Consider the following 19,963-nt stretch of genomic DNA (forward strand, 5'->3'; position numbering starts at 1 on the left):
CTAAATCCCAGCTGGAGGGATGCCAGCCTAGACAAAAGTGTGACAAAAATATTTTATTCAACCTTCGCTTATTTTCCGATTTAAAGCTGTACGATCTATCATCGTAATTATCACGTAGTGTGATTTTTTCTTCACCGGCGGCGTTCCTGTGTGTCGGATTTATCGCAACAATTCTAGGCCCGATTTCGCCTCTCCTCATACCTAATACGTCTCTAAAATAGGTAATAATATTCGACGGTAGACGACCCTCGTTTCAGGGTACCTGTCAGAGGTAAATATTTGAAAGAGCCATTGAAAATTTACAACTAGCATGCACCTAAATCAAACACCTCCCTACACTTACGGCAGCCGTCAAGGCTCCAAGGCCTACTTTACCAAGTCAATTATTTTATATTTTCACGCCTCCCTATTCTATCCAGAGACACGCTCGCGGGCCCCTTCCCCAAGCCTTGGGGTTGCCGCGGGCCGCGGCATTAATAATAGGGATATTTAATATAGTAATTCCAAGTGGCCCCTTCGACGGGTTTTCATAAACGAGGACCCCACAACCGCCAAAAAATCCAAATTACTTATGATAGTATTTTACGTTGGACATGAAAAAAATAGACATTCCATGAGGATCGCCTTATGCCAACCGTAATTTGTAATATTGAGAGTTATATTATGGCGAAATTCGCCAGGATTTCCACAGCAACTTTCAGAGCGAACTTCAACCCTTTTTATTTGAAAGGTACGTGGCCTTTAAATATTTTGTTCAACACTTGAAACGTCCAAATTTCGCCGCGGCCTGTCCGAAGCATAGGCATTGGTACAAGCGGCCCGCGGGCTGTCCCCGAACTTTTACCATAAGCCGCTCACATCTGTGAGCACAGGGGCTCAGATTCACATTGAAAGGACCAACACGATTTAGGGCAATCGACATGGTAACCTAAGAAGGTACATGCCGAGATTTTACAATCGGGACATATTTGGCGTGGTGCACTGACAAGACGATTTAATGCGCACTTTCAAGCGCGTACACAGCCGATCAAGGCTCCACCTTTCTATGACCGCAATTGCGTTAGCACAACCACATTCGACATGAAATATTTCTAGAGTACTCAACCCAATCGTCTGATCTTTTTTCATAACCCCGGTGCAAGGATGCCGGCCCCGTGCGCGAGTAACTGTCGTCTCTTCCTAATCTTCATTCCTTCTGCTTCTGTTCGAGTCCAGGGTTGGACTGAATTAGGCTGTGTTGTGCGGCCGATTATATGGGTGTCTGATTCAAAAGATAAACTAAAGCTTCCTCTCCCTAATAGCTGGAAACTAATTTCGGCCCCAACTCGTGGCGAGTCATTTCTTTCTATTCTTTTTATGAGTAATTATTCGTGTTCCAGTTGGCGGCGATTGGCCAATTGTTCTCTGGCCACAAAGCTTTTTAACATCCTGTCGGCGTGCCCATTTTCGTCCGCCTTCGGCTTTATCAATGACCACGAGCCATGACTCGCGCGCAACTCGAGGTCCGCAGCTTCGGTCCTAGCAGCGCCATTTTGAATGAAAATTTCAGGCGCCATTTTGATCCGGCAACAATCGCGTTGTAGTTCAACATTACAGTATCCCGCATGCGCTAATTCAAGCTTGTATTTCATACCTTGTACGGCTTACGCCTCGCTGGCCCATTTTTGGCCGAATCGCCGACTTCGAAGATCACATATAGCCTATCTTTTTTTTAAAAAAAAAGGGCCACTACCGCTAACCTAACCCGTTAGGCCGCAGGCGGGCGCTGTTGTTTCATTTTGCGCACACAAAGTTCAACCGAGCTTTTCGCAGCCTGGGTTGTGGCACTGATAACACATGTCTTAACAATTGTTCTTTTTATGTTATTTTGAGGCATAGCAAGCTCATGGATCTTTAACCACGACTGGGCTCTTTCTTACACTATCCTCAGGGTATAACTGAAACGAGCGCTTATTCGTAAATCATCTCATTTAAGATTTTTCGCCCTCGCCACCAACGGCGCACAAGGTCCACGTCAAACACTATGTCGCAATGCTAAGATCATAATACTTGCATGCGGCCGAAATTTATAAAATATCCCTGTCTTCATGGTCGAAGAGTGTCGCCTAACAGTCCACATTTTCTGGTTATTGGGGTAAGGAGTGTATTTCTTTCGGATTACCTTGAAGGATTAAATAAATGCAAAATTATTCTCTATAAAATTATGCTGGGTGCATGAGTTGAGCGTGTGTTTATTTTATCTCAGCTACCTTAGATCGATAGGCTTCGAGTTCCCTGGTCAGGAAGTAGTCGTTTCGCGCGAGTTTCGTTATGTAGCAACCATATGGCAGGCAACATCGTTATCTCATGCCGCGTCCTCAACCAACAACCCAGCTAAGATGCCGCACATCAGATCTCAAAGCCCAATTCGCACACAACCAATTCTTGATAATTCGCAGTATGCGGCTTTGATCATACTAATTTGTACGTCAGCACTTCTGAAGATCAGCTGATATTCATGCAATGGAGCCCGCCTCCGATACGACAGAGGACCCGAAGATCGCGCACCCAATCAAGGCGTGATAATCAAACCACGACTCGCACTTCCTTAATAATGACGACGATTTTTCTCATTTAAATTTGGGGTCGGTGAGATTGACCGTTGTCTGATCGGTGATCCACTTTTAAGCCAGCCTGAACCCGGTGCAGTGCCAATTCGATCCGGCCCGGGCCGTACAGGTATTACGGGCTCGATCTAACACTCGCACTCATTCCCTTTAACGTAGATATAGACCGCCCATTTTGTTGTGTACAACGCAAGATTCCTAACATTCAGTTCAGCGATACTGTCCGACATCATATCAATAGCGCAATCCTTAGTGGAATTGGCGAAATAACATGGCTCAAAGTCATAACTAACAATGGGCCAGCCCGAAATTAACTGCGGAGAACTAATAAATAATCCTCTCCGCGTATAGCGTGAATATATTGTAAGATTTACTGCACAGTTAAATGCCGCGAATTTTCGAAGTCATCACTTCCATCGGGTGAATCTGACCACGTACGGTGATGTCAGACGATATGCCGAACATGCAAGTACAAGCACCAATTTTGTTGAAGATGTCCATTCCTTTGCCAACGTTGATCGAAAAATGCGCCACTATACGTCGCTGCATTAGATCAGCTTCTAAGCAGCACAAATTTGTGAATTTATTCGATCCGTTTGAACGGGTATCCTCTATCGATAAGGTCATACGCTGGTCTTGTTTTTGCTTCCATCAGACTAGAATATTCGTATCATTATATCTGACTGTATGTCTTGATAGTGATGAGTGCATTGCCGGTATTAAGACGTCACATCAGTGTTTTACCGCGATAGGCCCATATCGATCGCATGTTTCGGTTTCAAGTGCGTTCTCATGCATGTATGTCTGTCTTGTATAGTAATCCATAATATGTCACCATACCGTCGCAGCGGAATCAAAGTTACTTGTGTCCATATTCCAATTTCTTTTGGCATATCAGATAGGAGGTCAAAAATAGCATAATGTAAGAAAGTCATTATACCTATAAATGTGATTACGTGAGCATTGACATGATCAAACCTATAATGTGATCACGTGAGCATAGACAGGATTAAAAATCGATAGCAATATACGCAATTCCCGATGATATTGGCCGCTTTGATCATGAATTATAGAAAATCTTAGGCGCTTGGCGCCTTTATTCGGAACGCCCGGTAAACGAAGATCAGACATAGATAATTAGTAGCGGTGAAAAGCGTATAACCTGAGGAGAGTCAGACGGGCGAAGGCCCCCAGAAGTTCGGTTTATTACCCTATGGGAAACCGGTTGCGCGCCGCTGTCCTAGGGTCTGCGCAGTGAGTTGGCGTATTCGCGCAGGTTCGTGAAAAATTTGAGGTAACATATTGGTGACGGGTCAGATTACTTTGTTACGTTCTAAACTCGGCTGTAAGTCTTTAGGTTAGCTTTACTGCATCCCTTTGGTAGCATATGGCATCAACTATGAAATTTGAATCCCTATAACTTCCTGAATTTGCCCCGCACGTTAAGCGTTTAGGCGTTATTTTGAAATATGTGGTTGCCGTGAATTACTAACAGGCGTGTTCAAACTTTGCTTTAATCAAAATGGCCGACGACTTATTCTTCTGGCAATTTATGGTTGTTTCTAGCAATTATCCTTGTTATACGTACACTACATTAATAACTTCAAGTTCAGATTACTCTACACTACAATTCTACCTTTTTCTTTACGCTTACACGTCAATTCTTGGTGGGGTTAAGTTCATCTGTTCCATATAAGTTCAAATAAACTTCAATAAATTATATGCTTCGTCATAATGTACTTCTTTTACAACCATTCTCTCGAATTTCAAACAGTGTTCTTCGTGTAACAGAGGGTACTAGGTATATGAGAACCAGAAGCTCAGTGATAATACTACATGGTGGCAGCGGTGGGATTCGAACCCACGCCATCGAAATGACTGGTGCCTAAAACCATAGAAGAAGTGACGGGACCTACAGATTGGTGTGCTCCAATCGTAGTCGTAGCCAAACCAGACGGAAAGGTGCGACTGTGTGTAGACCTAACCAAGCTCAATAATGGGGTAAAAAGGGAGCTGTACCCTATGCCTACAGTCGAAAGCACTTTGGGGCAACTGTCAAAGGGGACGGTCTTCACTAAGCTGGACGCAAACTCTGGATTTTATCAAATTGAGCTCGCCCCTGAAAGCCGAAAGTTGACAACGTTTATCACACCGTTTGGGAGATACCAATTTCGTCGCTTACCATTTGGCATCTCGAGCGCACCGGAAGCGTTCCAAAAACGTATCAGTGAAATCCTGCAAGGAATCCCAAACGTGATTTGCCATATGGATGACATCCTAGTAGTTGGCACTCAAACTACGCACGATGAGACGCTGAAGGCTGTATTGGACCGTCTAAAATGCTCTGGCATGACTCTAAATGAGAAGAAATGCACCGTTGCTGCAACTGAACTTGAATATCTCGGTCAGGTCATCGGCCAAGATGGTATCAGCAAAGATCCAAAGAAGGTGCAGGCTATTGTGAATTATGCTGCTCCTACTGATAAGACCGAACTTCGCAGGTTCTTGGGGATGGCAAACCAGCTCATGAAGTTTAGCTCCAACCTAGCGGAACTGACCAAGCCGTTACGAGAATTGCTGGCGAAGAAGGTTGAGTGGTACTGGGGCCCATCACAAGAGGAATCGTTCGCAAGAGTGAAACACGATCTGTCTTCCGATGTTACATTAGCCATGTATTGCCCAGACAGGGAAACTATGCTCTCAGCTGACTCCAGCAGTTACGGCCTTGGTGCCGTTCTAATGCAAAGACAAGATGACAATAACCTTCGCCCAGTCGCATATGCCAGCAGATCAATGAGCGACACTGAACAACGGTACGCCCAGATAGAAAAAGAGGCTTTGGCAATCACTTGGGCAATGGAGCACTGGAGAGAACTCTTACTGGGTATTGAAGATCTGAAAGTTGAAACCGACCACAAGCCACTAGTGCCTCTGCTCTCAACGAAATCGCTTGACGAATTACCTGTCAGAATTCAAAGATTCAAAATTAGGCTGATGTCCTATAACTTTGCAATTTTCCACACGCCAGGAAAGTCGATGTACACAGCAGACGCGCTATCACGATGCCCTTTGCCGACAACGGATGGCATCGAAGACACCGATCTTCACAAGGAAGCGGAAGCATGTGTGCGTGCTCTGGTCAGCGGGCTGTCTGCTACTGACCGACGCCTGGAAGAAATAAAGAATGCTCTTAAAGAAGACAAGACACTGTCGACTGTTATAACATATGTTGTTGGAGGATGGCCAAAGAACAAAGAAACTTTAAATGGACCGTTGCGTATCTTCTGGAATCTCAGAGACGTGTTAACAGTACATGACAATCTCTTGCTAAAAAGCAACAGACTCGTCATACCACCGCCGTTGCGCGAAGATGTTCTGAAGCACCTTCACCAATCGCACCTTGGAATAACCAAGACCAGACAACTTGCAGCACAAGCTTGCTGGTGGCCAGGTTATTCAAAAGACATTGAACATGCAGTACTCAACTGCAACCGCTGTGAAAAGCATCGACGAGATCGAACTGAACCGATGATGGGGACCGAATTTCCGACACGCCCATGGGCTAGAATTGCTGCTGATTTTTTCCAACTGGAGGACAAGTACTACCTTTTGATCATGGATTACTACTCCAGAGACATAGAACTGTTCTCGGTAAAGAAAACGATCTCGTCACGGGACACAATTTCTAACTTCAAGAATGTGTTCTCTCATCATGGCATCTGTGATGTCTTGCTTACGGACAATGCTTCGGTCTTCGTTTCCTCTGAATTTTCTCAGTTCTCCAGAGCCTGGAATTTTCAGCACCTCACCTCTTCTCCAAAATATAGCCAGGGCAATGGCTTCATCGAGAGAGGAGTGCAAACTATAAAGGCCCTGCTCAAGAAAACAGATGATGTCTATCTGACGCTACTGAACTATAGGAACACGCCCTTGCACACCGGGTTATCGCCCGCCCAATTGAGCATGGGACGCAGATTGAAGACAAAGGTGATTTGTCATCCTGACCAGCTACGGCCACAGACTGTTGATGTCGAAGATCTTCGAAAAAGGGAGACGGAGTATAGACAGAAAATGGCTGCGAGTTACAATAAAAGACATCGTGTGGTTGAGAATGATAGATTCGGAATTGGAGACCATGTATACATTCCTGATTGCCAAAGGATGGGTATCATCAAGGAGATGCATGAAAATCCTAGAGCGATCATCGTTGAGACGAACAATGGATTAATGAGGCGTAACCGAAAACACTTACGGAAGTACAACCCTCCGGAGGAACCCAAACCATCTGTTCCGCATCAGAATAAACCGGTTGAATATTGTCTTGTAGCGTCGAAGAAACCAGGACACCATCAAGAAGCCAACGGTTCAACTGAACCTACCGGAGAGAATCCCGCGAGACGATCCTCGAGAATTAGAAATCCGCCACAACGATTTATTGAGCAATATTGATCACACACAGGTTTCAAGATCAGGGGCAGAATAATCCCCTAACCTGTTGTACACCTTGGGAGTAGTCTACCTCCCTGGTGACTCTGTCTGTTAAGTGCAAATGCCCTGCTCTTGCTAACCTTGAAGGGGTAGCGTCACCTTGTATATATTGTTATCGCTGCTGTATTGTGACTTGTATATAATGTAAGTAGTGTCGATGTCTCTTCCCCTAAAAAAGGGAGATGTGGTGTTATGATATGCTTGATTGATCATGCGATGGGTTTCGGGATTGTTTAGATGACAGACAAGCATGTGGTCTGGGGAAAATACACTTCGAGTCCGACTTGTAAAGGTATCTGTCTAAGTAGACAGCTAGAAGCTCAGTGATAATACTACACAACCTGTCGTAGATTCTCTTCACTCGATGTTGCTCAACAGAAATCTTTTGCCACGGAAATGTAGATGGGACAGAGCTGAATCTCATATTCTGCCTGCAGCAATGCGTTAGCGACAGAGCGAGAATCTTTATTCGTCTACATTACATATCAACATCACACAACAAAAATAAAACACAGTGAAATGCGACATGGGAAAGGTAGACAGAGGCTCGATATGACAGAGTCTTTAGAGCCGAGTCACACTGGAGAGGAACAATTATTATTACAGTTGATATACCTATAAGAAAAAAAGTGTCTTCCACGTACTCCTGTATTCTCTGAGGGATCTAGAAATGTAAACCACAAACAGTACGGACAGAGAGAATTTATTGCTTCGTAGAAAATAAACAAATTTGACTGGAAATCATGATATCACATGTAAAGGTCTTATTACTCGTCGCCAACACAGCATAGATATAATACAGGGTATTCATATTCATTTTACCATGGGATAGATAGTCCGCAAGGCTGCAACCGTAGGAGATAATATAAGAAGAAACACAAGTATGTAGCTATCGAATGTAAATGTTTACATTCGATGATAGCAGTCGAGCCAGTCTGATGCTGGAACTTGGAAGTGAATGGAAATAACAAGTTTCACACAAATATGCCGGTGTTACCCAAACGTCGAAGAAAATCTTTTCCAGTACTCATCATGTTGTGAATCCAATCTTTCTTTAGCTTCTTGATCGAGGGAATGCGATGAAAGCAAATATTCTCCCGAAGTCATTATTGCGCAGTGTACATAGGGATTAGGGACGCAACATCATCATCATCATCATTGGTTTATTAGCAATTTTATCAGTTCAATACACCACAAAAATGCGATACAATGAAAAGACAGGAAGATGTCGAAGCGACAAGGAGTAGTCTATGGAATCTGACACCCACCTTGGCCTAGGCGATGTAAAGAGGAGGCATGCACACTGAATGAAAGTAAAGAAGATAGTATAGAAAAAGAATGCGACAAGTGAGAGTGTGACACACCTTTCCCCCTTCGGCCTCGATTTCTCATGCTATATAGAAAAGCACAGCTCTACAACTACAATGACCTACGTTACGCCCCTTCAAAAGTGATGAGTTACGAAACGCAGGCTCCGACAACTGGCCACTGGCCAGCCTTTCGTAACAATGGCGCCGCCCATGCGCATCGAGTGAAAATCGTCTAATAGATCGTCTATGCCAGTGGTTCCCAACGTGGGCGATATCGCCCCCCAGGGGGCGATTTGGCGGTCTAGGGGGGCGAAAATAACGAAGGGGGCGATAGGGGGGCGAAAACGGACGAGGGGGGCGAAAATAACGAAGGGGGCGATAGGCGCCTTAAAACGGCTATTTTGGAGTCGGGACCGTAACTGCCGCACCCCAAACCTCCCAATTGGGGGTGGGGGGCCCGAACTCGAAGGGGATCCAAAATTATTTCGTGAATTAACATAAATTATGGTGTAATTTTTTAGAAATTCATGCAACTTTTCAAAAATTTTTCGCGCTATGGGCGCGATTTAATAATTTCATATATCTTGATTTTGGGGTACCCGTCACCCAACAAAAATACGAATGATTTATGGAAATGGGAGACTTCGGCGTCGGCCGTTACTGGGCCACGACGCACCAAGACATATGAGGTTAGAGGCCATGTAACATGCGACTCCGAGAAGTGTGCCAGAATGATCAGCAGCGATAAGACCTTGGCCGAAAAAGAATGCCCTTGTACTGACCGAAAACTTCGATACATATATATATGTTTAATTGTCCAGGGACCTCAATGGCTGGCGTCGAATGTTTATGTCCTTGCGACCTTAACCCTACAGGACAAATGCCATCCCGCAAGGAAACAATTATTTGCCAGCAAAGAAATACCAATTTGAAATCATGTGCGTCGGCCGTCTTTTAGTTTGGTACGTTATGACGATTTCCATATCTCTGACATAGCAGATATAGGAGGTCACGAAAGAGCATCATGTAACGAAGTCAATATAGCAAAGATTTCGCCCGAAGATGTTTAATTATTATTTAGGGGTCCTACCTTTTCCAACACACACCACGCTCAGCTCTACCGGAAAATCTGATTACGTGAGCAGAAAGAGGATATAAAATTGATAGCAATATATATGCAATTCCCGATCATATTGACCGATTCAAATATGAATTATATAAATTTGTCGCGCTTCGCGCGTTTAGGCGAAATACGGTGATTACCACCAAACAGTACATGAAGTAGGGTATAGCCGATATGTAGCGACAAAAAGCCCACTGGCTGAGGGGATTTGGTTTATCACCCTACGGGGCCAAAGACCAACGTTTTGGGGGGCCTGACGAAGTGCTGTTTTTAGGTTCCCAATATTTGGGGGGCGATGATCGGTGTGGACCTTCAAAAGGGGGCGATGAGTCGAAAAAGGTTGGGAACCACTGGTCTATGCGATAGCTGTGAAAATGGAAAGGGACAGTCATTAATTACAGTTCATTCATGGAACTTTGAAGTATGTTTTAGCCCTTGATATTTAAATTCCCACAGCTCATACAATATACTTTGCTCGGTAAACACTGCAAATCCCACAAAAATAAGTCGCTTTCGTAGCGACGCATTGCTATGAAACAATAGGTACGCGCCAATTAATACTCCAAACAATACCATTCTTCTTCTCCGAGGTCGATTTTCGGGGATAATATGTTTAGTCGAATGATAAACTGCCAATCATGACTTTTAGGGTATATTCGAGTGTGCTGATGACAACCAACCGATTAAAGCATTGAAGTCTCAATCTAAAAGCAGCATAATTGGCGGTGTTATAACTTGCGACCCGAGGGGTGAAATTTAATGAAACTGGTCTTAATCGAGAGCTACTGTCGCACTGATTCTGAGAATACAAACTAAATCTTGTCAGGGAAATGGAACCACGTCAAAACATCCCTCAAAGTCTGAAAATCGGCATTGTTCTGAACAATCGCTTGACGAAATTGGCATTGTTACGTTCATCGTGTTGCGGCGGTGCCATTGTTGGAACGATGCCGATTTTCAGATTTAGAGGGCTGTTTTGAGGTGGTTCCATATCCCCGACACGATTTTAATTTGTATTTTCGGAATTAATGAGGCAGTAGCTCTCGATTAAGACCAGTTTCATTACATTTAAGCCTTCGGGCCTCAAGCTATAACTCGACCAGATATGCTGCTTTTAGATCGCTCAGCAACAAGTGTAACTGCTTGCCGGAGCGTAACGACGGGACTTGCGTATCTATCTATAGATAACTAACCTACGGATAGATTGGCAGCACGAGAGTCACGGTCGAGTGATGCGACAACGGCAGATTTGTTGTCGCTTCATAGCATGAAAAGGGAGCGTAATTGCTAATCCCATAGATGGCGGCCCGAGCGCTCAAATTAAATAAAGTTGATCTTTATTTGAAAGCTACAGTCGCGCTGATTCTGATAATATACATTAAATTTTCATCAAGGCAATGGAACCACCCCGAAATAGCCTTCAAAATATGAAAATCGGCATTGTTCTAAAACAATTGCAACGGCGCAGCACAATGGCCATAACAACGGTCCGTGCGTGGTTGCGATTGTTTAGAACAATGCCGATTATCATATTTTGAAGGCTATTTCGGGGTGGTTCCATTGCCTTGATGAAAATTAAATGTATATTATCAGAATCAGCGTGACTGTAGCTTTCAAATAAGATCAACTTTATTTAATTTGAGCGCTCGGGTCGTCATCTATGGGATTAGCAATTACGCTCCCGTTTCATGCTATGAAGCGACAACAAATCTGCCGTTGTCGCATCACTCGACCGTGACTCTCGTGCTGCCCATCTATCCGTAGGTTAGTTATCTATAATCTATCAGAGATGAGCGGATTTGAAATTTCTATGTCCTAATCCAATCCAAATCCGAACATTGAAATCCTAATCCAAATCCTAATCCATAACTTTTTCATATTCAAGTCCATGTCCAATCCTAATCCGATTCCAACTGGAAATTCAGAAAAAATACTAATTTATGCAATGGAGGGATTGGAAAATTTTCTTTCACAACCAACGATTCACTTGATTCAAGATAACTTAGTAGCCATAAGTACATTAATAACTGATCTGAATACAGTTTGTCGCCATTCGCCACACGACATTTCAATCTCCCAGAAAATAGGTAAATCCAATCCAAATCCTAATCCGTTCTGAAAAAAATGTCTAATCCAAATCCAATCCAAATCCGACAAAATTTTACAAATCCTGTTTTTTCAAAACCTAATCCTAACACAGTGGTTCCCAACGTGGGCGATATCGCCCCCCAGGGGGCGATTTGGCGATCTAGGGGGGCGAAAATGACGAAGGGGGCGATAGGGGGGCGAAAATGGACAAAGGGGGCGACGGGGGGCGAAAATAGCGAAGGGGGCGATAGGGGGGCGATGACGCGTCAAAACGGCTGACCTTATTTTTTTTTTTTTTTTTTTTTTTTTTAGTCATCCACCTAGCAATTCGGAGAGAAAAAACGTTATTTGCAGCTCTGAGCGGAGAAAGATGACTTTTTTTTTTTCTTTTTTTAGTCAACCCGCCGGTGATTACAGTCTGTATGCCCAATTATCGGTGCACAAAATTTTGGGGGGCGATGATTGGTGTTGACCTTGAAAAGGGGGCGATGGGTCGAAAAAGGTTGGGAACCACTGTCCTAACATAACATAACATAACATAACATAACATGGTTGGGTTATATTTTTATCTGAACAAGTCACACACAATGTACAATGCGATAAGACACAATGCGATGTCATGAACAGATAGGAGGATGTAGAACGACACGCATCAGTAGCGATCCTTTACTCTAACATCCACCTCGGCCTTGAGTGCCCGATGTCACAGTTCTTTTTCGATGTTGATCTCTTTGAAGCCGCGGCCCTTTCTACTAGTTCTTTTCCATTCATTGTGAGTGCTTTTCTTTCGTCGGGTCTTTTTCTGGGCTTTTTTGTCGCCGTAAGAACGGCAACGGCAGGGGAAGAGGAGCCCAGATAAACCTCCGACGGGAATCAAACGCGGGTCGCCTAATCCATGCTCATCTCTGGTATCTATCCGTAGGTTAGTAATCTATATCCGTACCGGTCTGACTTGCACGCTCAAAAGGAGCCAGTCAGAAAGCATGTCGATTGCCGATTATATTATTGTTGTTATGATAAAGAGTGAATGTTGCCGTATTCGTCTGACGTTTTCAGTATTGAAGTGAGAGTTACGTAGTTAGTCAACTACTCAGTATGATACGAGTTCCTACACAACGGTATATTTATATTGACATGAACCCGATTATTTTCTGCTGACAGTCGTCCACTTGTCAGAGCCTCGCAGGTAATCGTTAGCAGGTACCCAAGAGAGAGAGAGAAAGAGTCTTTATTTTCATCCAACCAAAATACATAACAAACGGCAGTGATGGTGGTACAGAAAATATGCATTCACAGTAGGCCTATTCGGTTTTAGATAGGAATGATCGATAAGACCGTGAACGTCATCTAGTCTGATGAGTGATGACACCAGCATCAAACAGGTACACTTGACTCTGAACAGTCTGGCTATAAAAAATGTTCAGTTAAAAAAGGAAAATAGAAGAAAAATAAACGATGGTAGCAAATGATTAATGAAGCAATGTCTAGGCGAGGTAGGGCAAAAGTGTTAGTAGTATAACGACAGGAAGTGATCAAGTAAGTCTTTTTGTAATCTATTATACGGCTATTCACGGATATGTGGTGGTAATGCATTCCAGATGATAGGTCCCGAGTAGTCGATAGATCTCTTAGTTTGGTTGCTATTGGGTGGGGGTAAGTAGATATTTCCCTTTGACGAGGATCTCGTGTAATGGGAAGTAGGAACTATAGTACATTGACGTTCGTCGCCCCGATTATCCGAAGTTTCATGCCGGTGAGGCGGTGACGTCATAGATTAAGTCTGATTATAATCGCAATTACGAGAGAAGGTGCCGTGTAACTTGTGACACTGCGTTTGCGCTCGCAGAAAGATCGTTGATGATGAAACATAGGCATAAAATGATTGACGCATGTTGGCCGAAGACGCATGTTGGCCAAACTACTTCGTGAGGACAGACAGTTTGAACCAGAAATGTGGGAAAACACCGAACTGCATATGTTAGGTTAAAATTTGGTCAAAATTAAGTTTTTTAAGGTAAAAAAATGTCAAAATTTTTATTTTTCTGGTAAAAATTTTCAGTCTTTTATGTAAAAAAAAAATTGCCCTAATGATGAGGTAGGCTCTAAATTTGAAACAGCACTATCGCGATAGGCCCACTTCCTGTTGGTGGCAAGGCCTTATCGCGTAAACAACAGCAAGATCAAAAAAATCTGGTGTCTTCTTCTCTCCACGTTCAATTTTTCACAATATCACTATATAGTGAATGTCAAAGGACGCTGCTCGTTCTTTTGCGATACGACATAATGGCAGGCAAGAAACGTTCAGATTTGAGGAGTTTCTTGGTGAATAATGAAATCACGTCGCACCATATCGACTAAATGGAAGGTGAAAGATAAAGTATTTGCCACCTTGGTTTTGTTAGTTCTCGCTTTGTACTAGATTCGCTTGCTATAATCAAGGCTTTGGCTGATGTCGTACCGTTACCGAAAATTTCGTAATCGGCATAGGGTTTGCTCAAGGTTATTGATTTCATTATCGGGGTCTGGTCTACCAACATTGAGAAGTTCTTACATGAACACCGCCTATCAGTGTTCCGCATGGACAGTGGACATGTTGTGTAAAAAGTGTGGATTAACATAAAACTTTTCCGGGGATCCTTGGAATTATTCCGTCGCGACGCTTGTGTAGCCTAAGCCCTAAGGTACATCATAAATCAGTCGTAGTGAATCGAGTGTATCGAAACTTATAATGCGTATTGTTCACAAAAACTAATTTTTAACTATAGATAACCAATCATGGTGTCACAAACGCATCCAGCAAGGCCAGTGTGACATGAAATGACACTTTCTCTGAATTATTAGGGTTACCGGTATCGGTTCACAATACGTTTTATGTTGCAGTTATAGCCGATTGTCTTGCGTACTGGTGGGGTTGTGTGTCTTGTAGACTCAAACAAGCAAATTGCTGCTCCGTAATGAATGAAGACTCGGAATAAATCCGAAGTGGGGAATGAAGACAAAAAGGTTGGGAACCACTGCCCTAAAAGCTGGCCGCTTCACCTTAATTAGGCTAAAATTCATAGTTCAAAATACTATTTATTGTGAAAATAACTAGCTGGCCGCACAAAAACCGCAGGCTGGCTGCAGTTTGGACATCTCTGTCATTTTAACTGATGTCAATGTTATCGCTTCGGTCTTGAAAAGTAGCGAATGTAATTTCGTTGAACCAAAGTTTAACTAAACCAGTGGTTCTCGACCTTTTTGTCCTCACGGACCTTTTGGACCGCCGCGGACCCCCCCAAATGTCCATACAAATTTAGCTCAATTATCGTGCAACCGTTATATGACTTGTGTGAAATTTTACTGTAGGATAGTGATGAACAGCAACAAATCGACTTATCTTGAAAATAACATCACGTATTGTGTAGAAAATGGATAGCCTCTATTATTTCAAATCGAATTTTGCAGCTACATTAATTGAAATAAGTGGTTGTGTCTTTGAAAATCCGCTCTTTCGATTTGATATGAAGGAGTGCTGAAAATCCATTTCCACAAAGATAGGTGGTGGCAAATGTAGGCAAATCTCTTAACGGCTCCGACGACATCATAAGCTCCCAAAATTGAGAAACAGATTCTTCGATGAACGTCAAGCCTAGCCATTTCTATCCAGCAGCTCATCTTGAAGTTACACGTAAATAGTGGTTATGTATATTACAGTAGAAAATGGATCAAAAGTGTCTACTTCTAGCGACTGCCCACTAATATGCTGAAACTGACAGCTTGTAAACATTTCGCAAGTCTTCCTGATTGACCTTGCTACTCCAACTTTTATTTTTTCACAAACCCCGACAAAACATCTTCAAATTGCGATGTATCATTAGGCTACTGTCAATTCAGCAATTAATATGAGTTTGCGCAGTACGATTTCATCTCTGGCGGCCATTTCTGCAATCTGAATCGTGAAGTCTTAGCAGCTATGAGGCTAATCTGTCTCGTAATTTACCTAATTGAAACAAATACAAATTAGGCTATCAATAATTTTGCAAGTTTGGAGGTCTTGCGGATCCCCTGAAAATGCTTCGCGGACCCCGGTTGAGAACCACTGAACTAAACTAAGTCAACAAAACTTATTTCCGTTTGTGCGGGTTCGACCAAAAGCCAAGTCATACTTCCACTTCTAATTTAGTTCGGACACTCTTATGCTTTGTTGGGGCTGTTGAACTTCAATCTTGCAAGCCAACTGTTTCATCATGGATATAATTGAGATGCACCCTATCCGTCACATAGCTCTTAGCCATGCAAATCAAAGAATAGAATCATACTACAGGCATTCTGAGTATTTAGGAAGCTGCCGGGAACTGTAAAAAGAAAGTTGCTCAAGCTTGCACTACTGATCACTTATAAAATATGTCTAAATTTCCGGCTCAAAAGATGGCAAAAGTGAAAAGGACAATCCACTGCATTTGGTGAGCTCCATACAGCGAGATTGATCGATCCAAGGCTGGATTTTTACAGTTGGGGAAACGATGTCTTTTTGTAACGAGGACGCAACAGTTTTTGCCATAATAATTGACATGGAGGCTTATTGTTTTACCGGGGACGAATATTATCCAAAGGAATCCTGGCATTCATTCAACGTGACGTAGTCGGTGACAACAAAACACATTATACAATATGTGTCAGAAAAACTGAACATTTTTTTCGGTAATTCAAATGTAGGGCATGACATATTTGTTGTCCTGTAAAGTCCATTTGATACCCTGCAAGTTCTGTATAAATTTCATACTTCCTTACTTTTATCTTGGCACCCTGTTTTATGGTTCGTTATCTCGTTGATTTGCATCATTCCAATAATTTAATAAGATGGTTCTATTCTAAACTCTCATACTTTTTTATGCTGTGGACCTGCGGTAAATGAGGCTGGGGTTTTTCAAGCATCCATACTGTTGATGTGATCGTGTTTTATTGTGCTTTCGCTCGTTGATTTACAATGTTTCATTGTAAACTATAACCATTTTGTCCTGTTGAAAGTAGACTTGGACAACTAGACAAAAAGATAATTCTAGTTGTATGATTAGAGCGAAATGCCGGTAACTCAGTTCGAATCTATTCTGTGAAATGTTTCTATCCTCTAATATTTATTCTTCCAATATCATATTTTCCTGAAAATGCTACAAGAGAACTGCAATGTGTGGAAATGGCCAAGCTTGGTGTTCAGACGTTTACCTGCTTCATAATCTCTAACCGAACTTCATTCCATTTCCAAGTTTCCACAAATTCTGTGATTGTGATCTTTTTGGAAAACGTTTTAGTTTCAATTCTGGTTGAATTTGAAAAAAAACTAGGAGCTTTATTTCTAATTTGATTTGGAAAAAACTAAATTCCAATCTAATTTAGACAAGGTGAATTATTGTTGCCGTCCAAGTCTGATTAAAAGTGACATTGGTGTGTGTCACAATTCTTTGTTCATACTATTGCAACTGCCCTGTTTTACTGTTGACTTGCATTTATCATAAACAATGGTTTCAATGTCAACTATAATTATTTCATGCTGTGCCATAATTATATACTTACATTTATATTGATTTTAACATGATGATTTGATATTGTCATTGATTTTGAATATGATTGTTTCATTGTAAACTAAAATGATTTTTATGCTACGTTAGAAGCGTCGGTGTGTGTGCCGAGTACATCAGCAGATCATTTAGTAATTCATTTCGCGAACAACAGGAAGCAGTCATGTACGCCAGAATATTTAGTAATCAAGTTCAAGAGCTGCGGACAGCTGTCACGTAGGCCAGATTATTTAGGAATCATTTTAGTGCATGTGCGATATCGTAGAATAGCATATATGAGACATCGCAGCACAGCATTTGACAACACCGACAACCTTTCACGTGTTGTGTTTTTTACACGGAACGCGTTCTCTTTGGCATTGTCACCAACGGAGAGTGTTAATATTCGTATTTAGAACTTGAATCATACCGACTTGACACTATTTTAAAAGTATGATTGTTTGATAAATGATGAATTGAGAATGAGATACAGGTATTAACACTTGGTGATGGGTTTATCTTGCCGGCGAGGCGATAACTGTACATTTTCGACGATTTGAGCATGAAATAACCTTGAATATTTCATTGCTTGGTTTTGCAGTGAGCTTCATGAATCGTTTTCTGACGGGATTGTTACTGGCTCACATATTCCGAGTCTTCATCCCAACCCAAGGATAATTAGCGCTAAATCTGTGGTAAAGCATTTGCTCGGAAGAGTCATCTCAAGATTCATATGGATATGCATACTGGTATCGAGGACTTCACTGGGGAATCTGGCTCAAACGGGCAACTCGATATGCATGGTTGTTTCAATAGCCGAAAATCATATGTATATGGGACAGATTTCACACAAAATGGCAACCTGAAGAGACACATGTCTATTCATGATGCTGTCAAAAGTCATGAATATGATGTATGTGGGAAAGACTTCATGGCAAGTGGCTGCCTCAAGACTCACATGGCTATTCATGATGGCGTCAAAAGTCATAAATGTGATGTATGTGGGAAAGACTTCACGCAAAGTGGCAACCTCAAGACTCACATGGCTATTCATGCTGGTCTCAAAAGTCATAAATGTGATGTATGTGGGAAAGACTTCACGGCAATGGGCAGCCTCAAGAATCACATGATTATTCATGATGGCGTTAAAAGTCATGAATGTGATATATGTGGGAAGCAATTCGGCCTGAAAGGTAATCTCAATGCTCACATGGCAACTCATGCTGGAGTCAAAAGTCATGAGTGTGATATATGTGGGAAGCAATTTGGGCTGAAAGGTAATCTCAATGCTCACATGGATATTCATGCTGGAGTCAAAAGTCATAAATGTGATATTTGTGGGAAGGAATTCGGGCTGAAAAGTAGTCTCAAAGTTCACATGGCCATTCATGCTGGAGTCAAAAGTCATAAATGTGATATTTGTGGGAAGGAATTCGGGTTGAAAAGTAGTCTCAAGGTTCACATGGCAATTCATGCTGGAGTCAAAAGTCATAAATGTGATATATGTGGGAAAGACTTCACGGCAATTGGCAGCCTCAAAAATCACATCGCTATTCATGATGGCGTTAAAAGTCATAAATGTGATATTTGTGGAAAGGAATTTGTGCAAAAAAGAAATCTCACGACTCACAGGGCATGTCGTGCTGGAGTCAAAAGTCATGAATGTGATATTTGTGGGAAGGAATTCGTGCAAAAAAGAAATCTCAAGGCTCACGTGGCAATTCATGCTGGAGTCAAAAGTCATAAATGTGATATTTGTGGGAAGGAATTTGGGCGGAAAAGTAATCTCAAGGTTCACATGGCAATTCATGCTGGAGTCAAAGTCACAAATGTGATATTTGTGGGAAGGTATTCGTGTTAAAAGGTCACCACAAGGAACACATGGCTATTCATGTTGGAATAAAACGCTATAAATGTTATGTTTGCGGAAAGGAATTCATGTGGAAGGCTCATTTCGAGTCTCACGTGGCAATTCATGCTGGAGTCCAAAGTCATGAATGTGATGTGTGCGGGATGCTATTTGTGCAAAAGTCTCACCTGAATTTGCATGCTGATATCAAAAGTCGGAAATATGATGTTTGCGGGAAGAAATTCATGAGAAAGGGTCGCCTCAAGGAACACATGGCCATTCGTGTTGGAATCAAAAGCTATAAATGTCATGTTTGAGGGAAGGAATTCGTGCACAAGAGCAACCTCAATAGTCACATAGCTATTCATGTTGGACTCATAACTGTTATGTATTTGGGAAAGATTTCACGCAAAGTGGCAGCCGAAAGACTTACATGGCTATTCATGGTTGCATCAAAAGCCATAAATGAGATGTTTGTGTAGAGGAATTCGTGCAAAAAGGCAATCTCACGACTCGCATGGCTATTCATGTTAGTGAAAAAAGCCATATATGAATCCATTGGTGCATGCGAAATTGGCAAAATGAAACAATATTATTTTTAAAGCAACAATTTCGAAGCACCAAAATATGCACGATCAACGGTTTCCATGTTGGATTGCGAAAGATGATTTCTTTCTGTTGTTTCGTTTGGGTGTATCAAGGCTGCTGACAAAGGTACTTCAGCACTTGGCATCCCCTAATCCTGACCCTAACCTACCTCTATCTTGAACCTAACGCTGACTACAACCTACCCCTTACTACTAACTCAGATCATCCACAAGCCGCAATACATTTAAGGTAGTCGTGGACAAAGTGAGGCCCGCGGTGCGATTTCGAGTGCCTCAAAAAAGAGTAGCTTGGAATTTTGAACATGAAATCTACTTTTTAATACTAATGTGTGAACTAAAACCATAGTCTTTCCG

General features: G+C 42.2%; 1 protein-coding gene across 1 annotated transcript; it reads left to right on the plus strand.

Annotated features, from left to right (window-relative positions):
• The first annotated feature begins 12,594 nt into the window (after positions 1 to 12,594).
• Positions 12,595 to 19,664, plus strand: LOC145448767 (uncharacterized). Its single transcript, XM_080327223.1, has one exon. It carries the CDS (start codon positions 17,886 to 17,888, stop codon positions 19,011 to 19,013), a length of 1,128 nt encoding a protein of 375 aa, XP_080183349.1. The 5' UTR covers positions 12,595 to 17,885; the 3' UTR covers positions 19,014 to 19,664.
• The last annotated feature ends 299 nt before the right edge of the window (positions 19,665 to 19,963 follow it).

Source organism: Botryllus schlosseri, chromosome 10, assembly GCF_051294905.1.
Source record: "Botryllus schlosseri isolate E-star chromosome 10, Bs_hap1, whole genome shotgun sequence".
NCBI lineage: Eukaryota > Metazoa > Chordata > Ascidiacea > Stolidobranchia > Styelidae > Botryllus > Botryllus schlosseri.

Bases quoted from the DNA above. Each gene is read 5' to 3' on its own strand.
- LOC145448767 (XM_080327223.1), top strand. From the start codon at position 17,886: ATGGATATGCATACTGGTATCGAGGACTTCACTGGGGAATCTGGCTCA.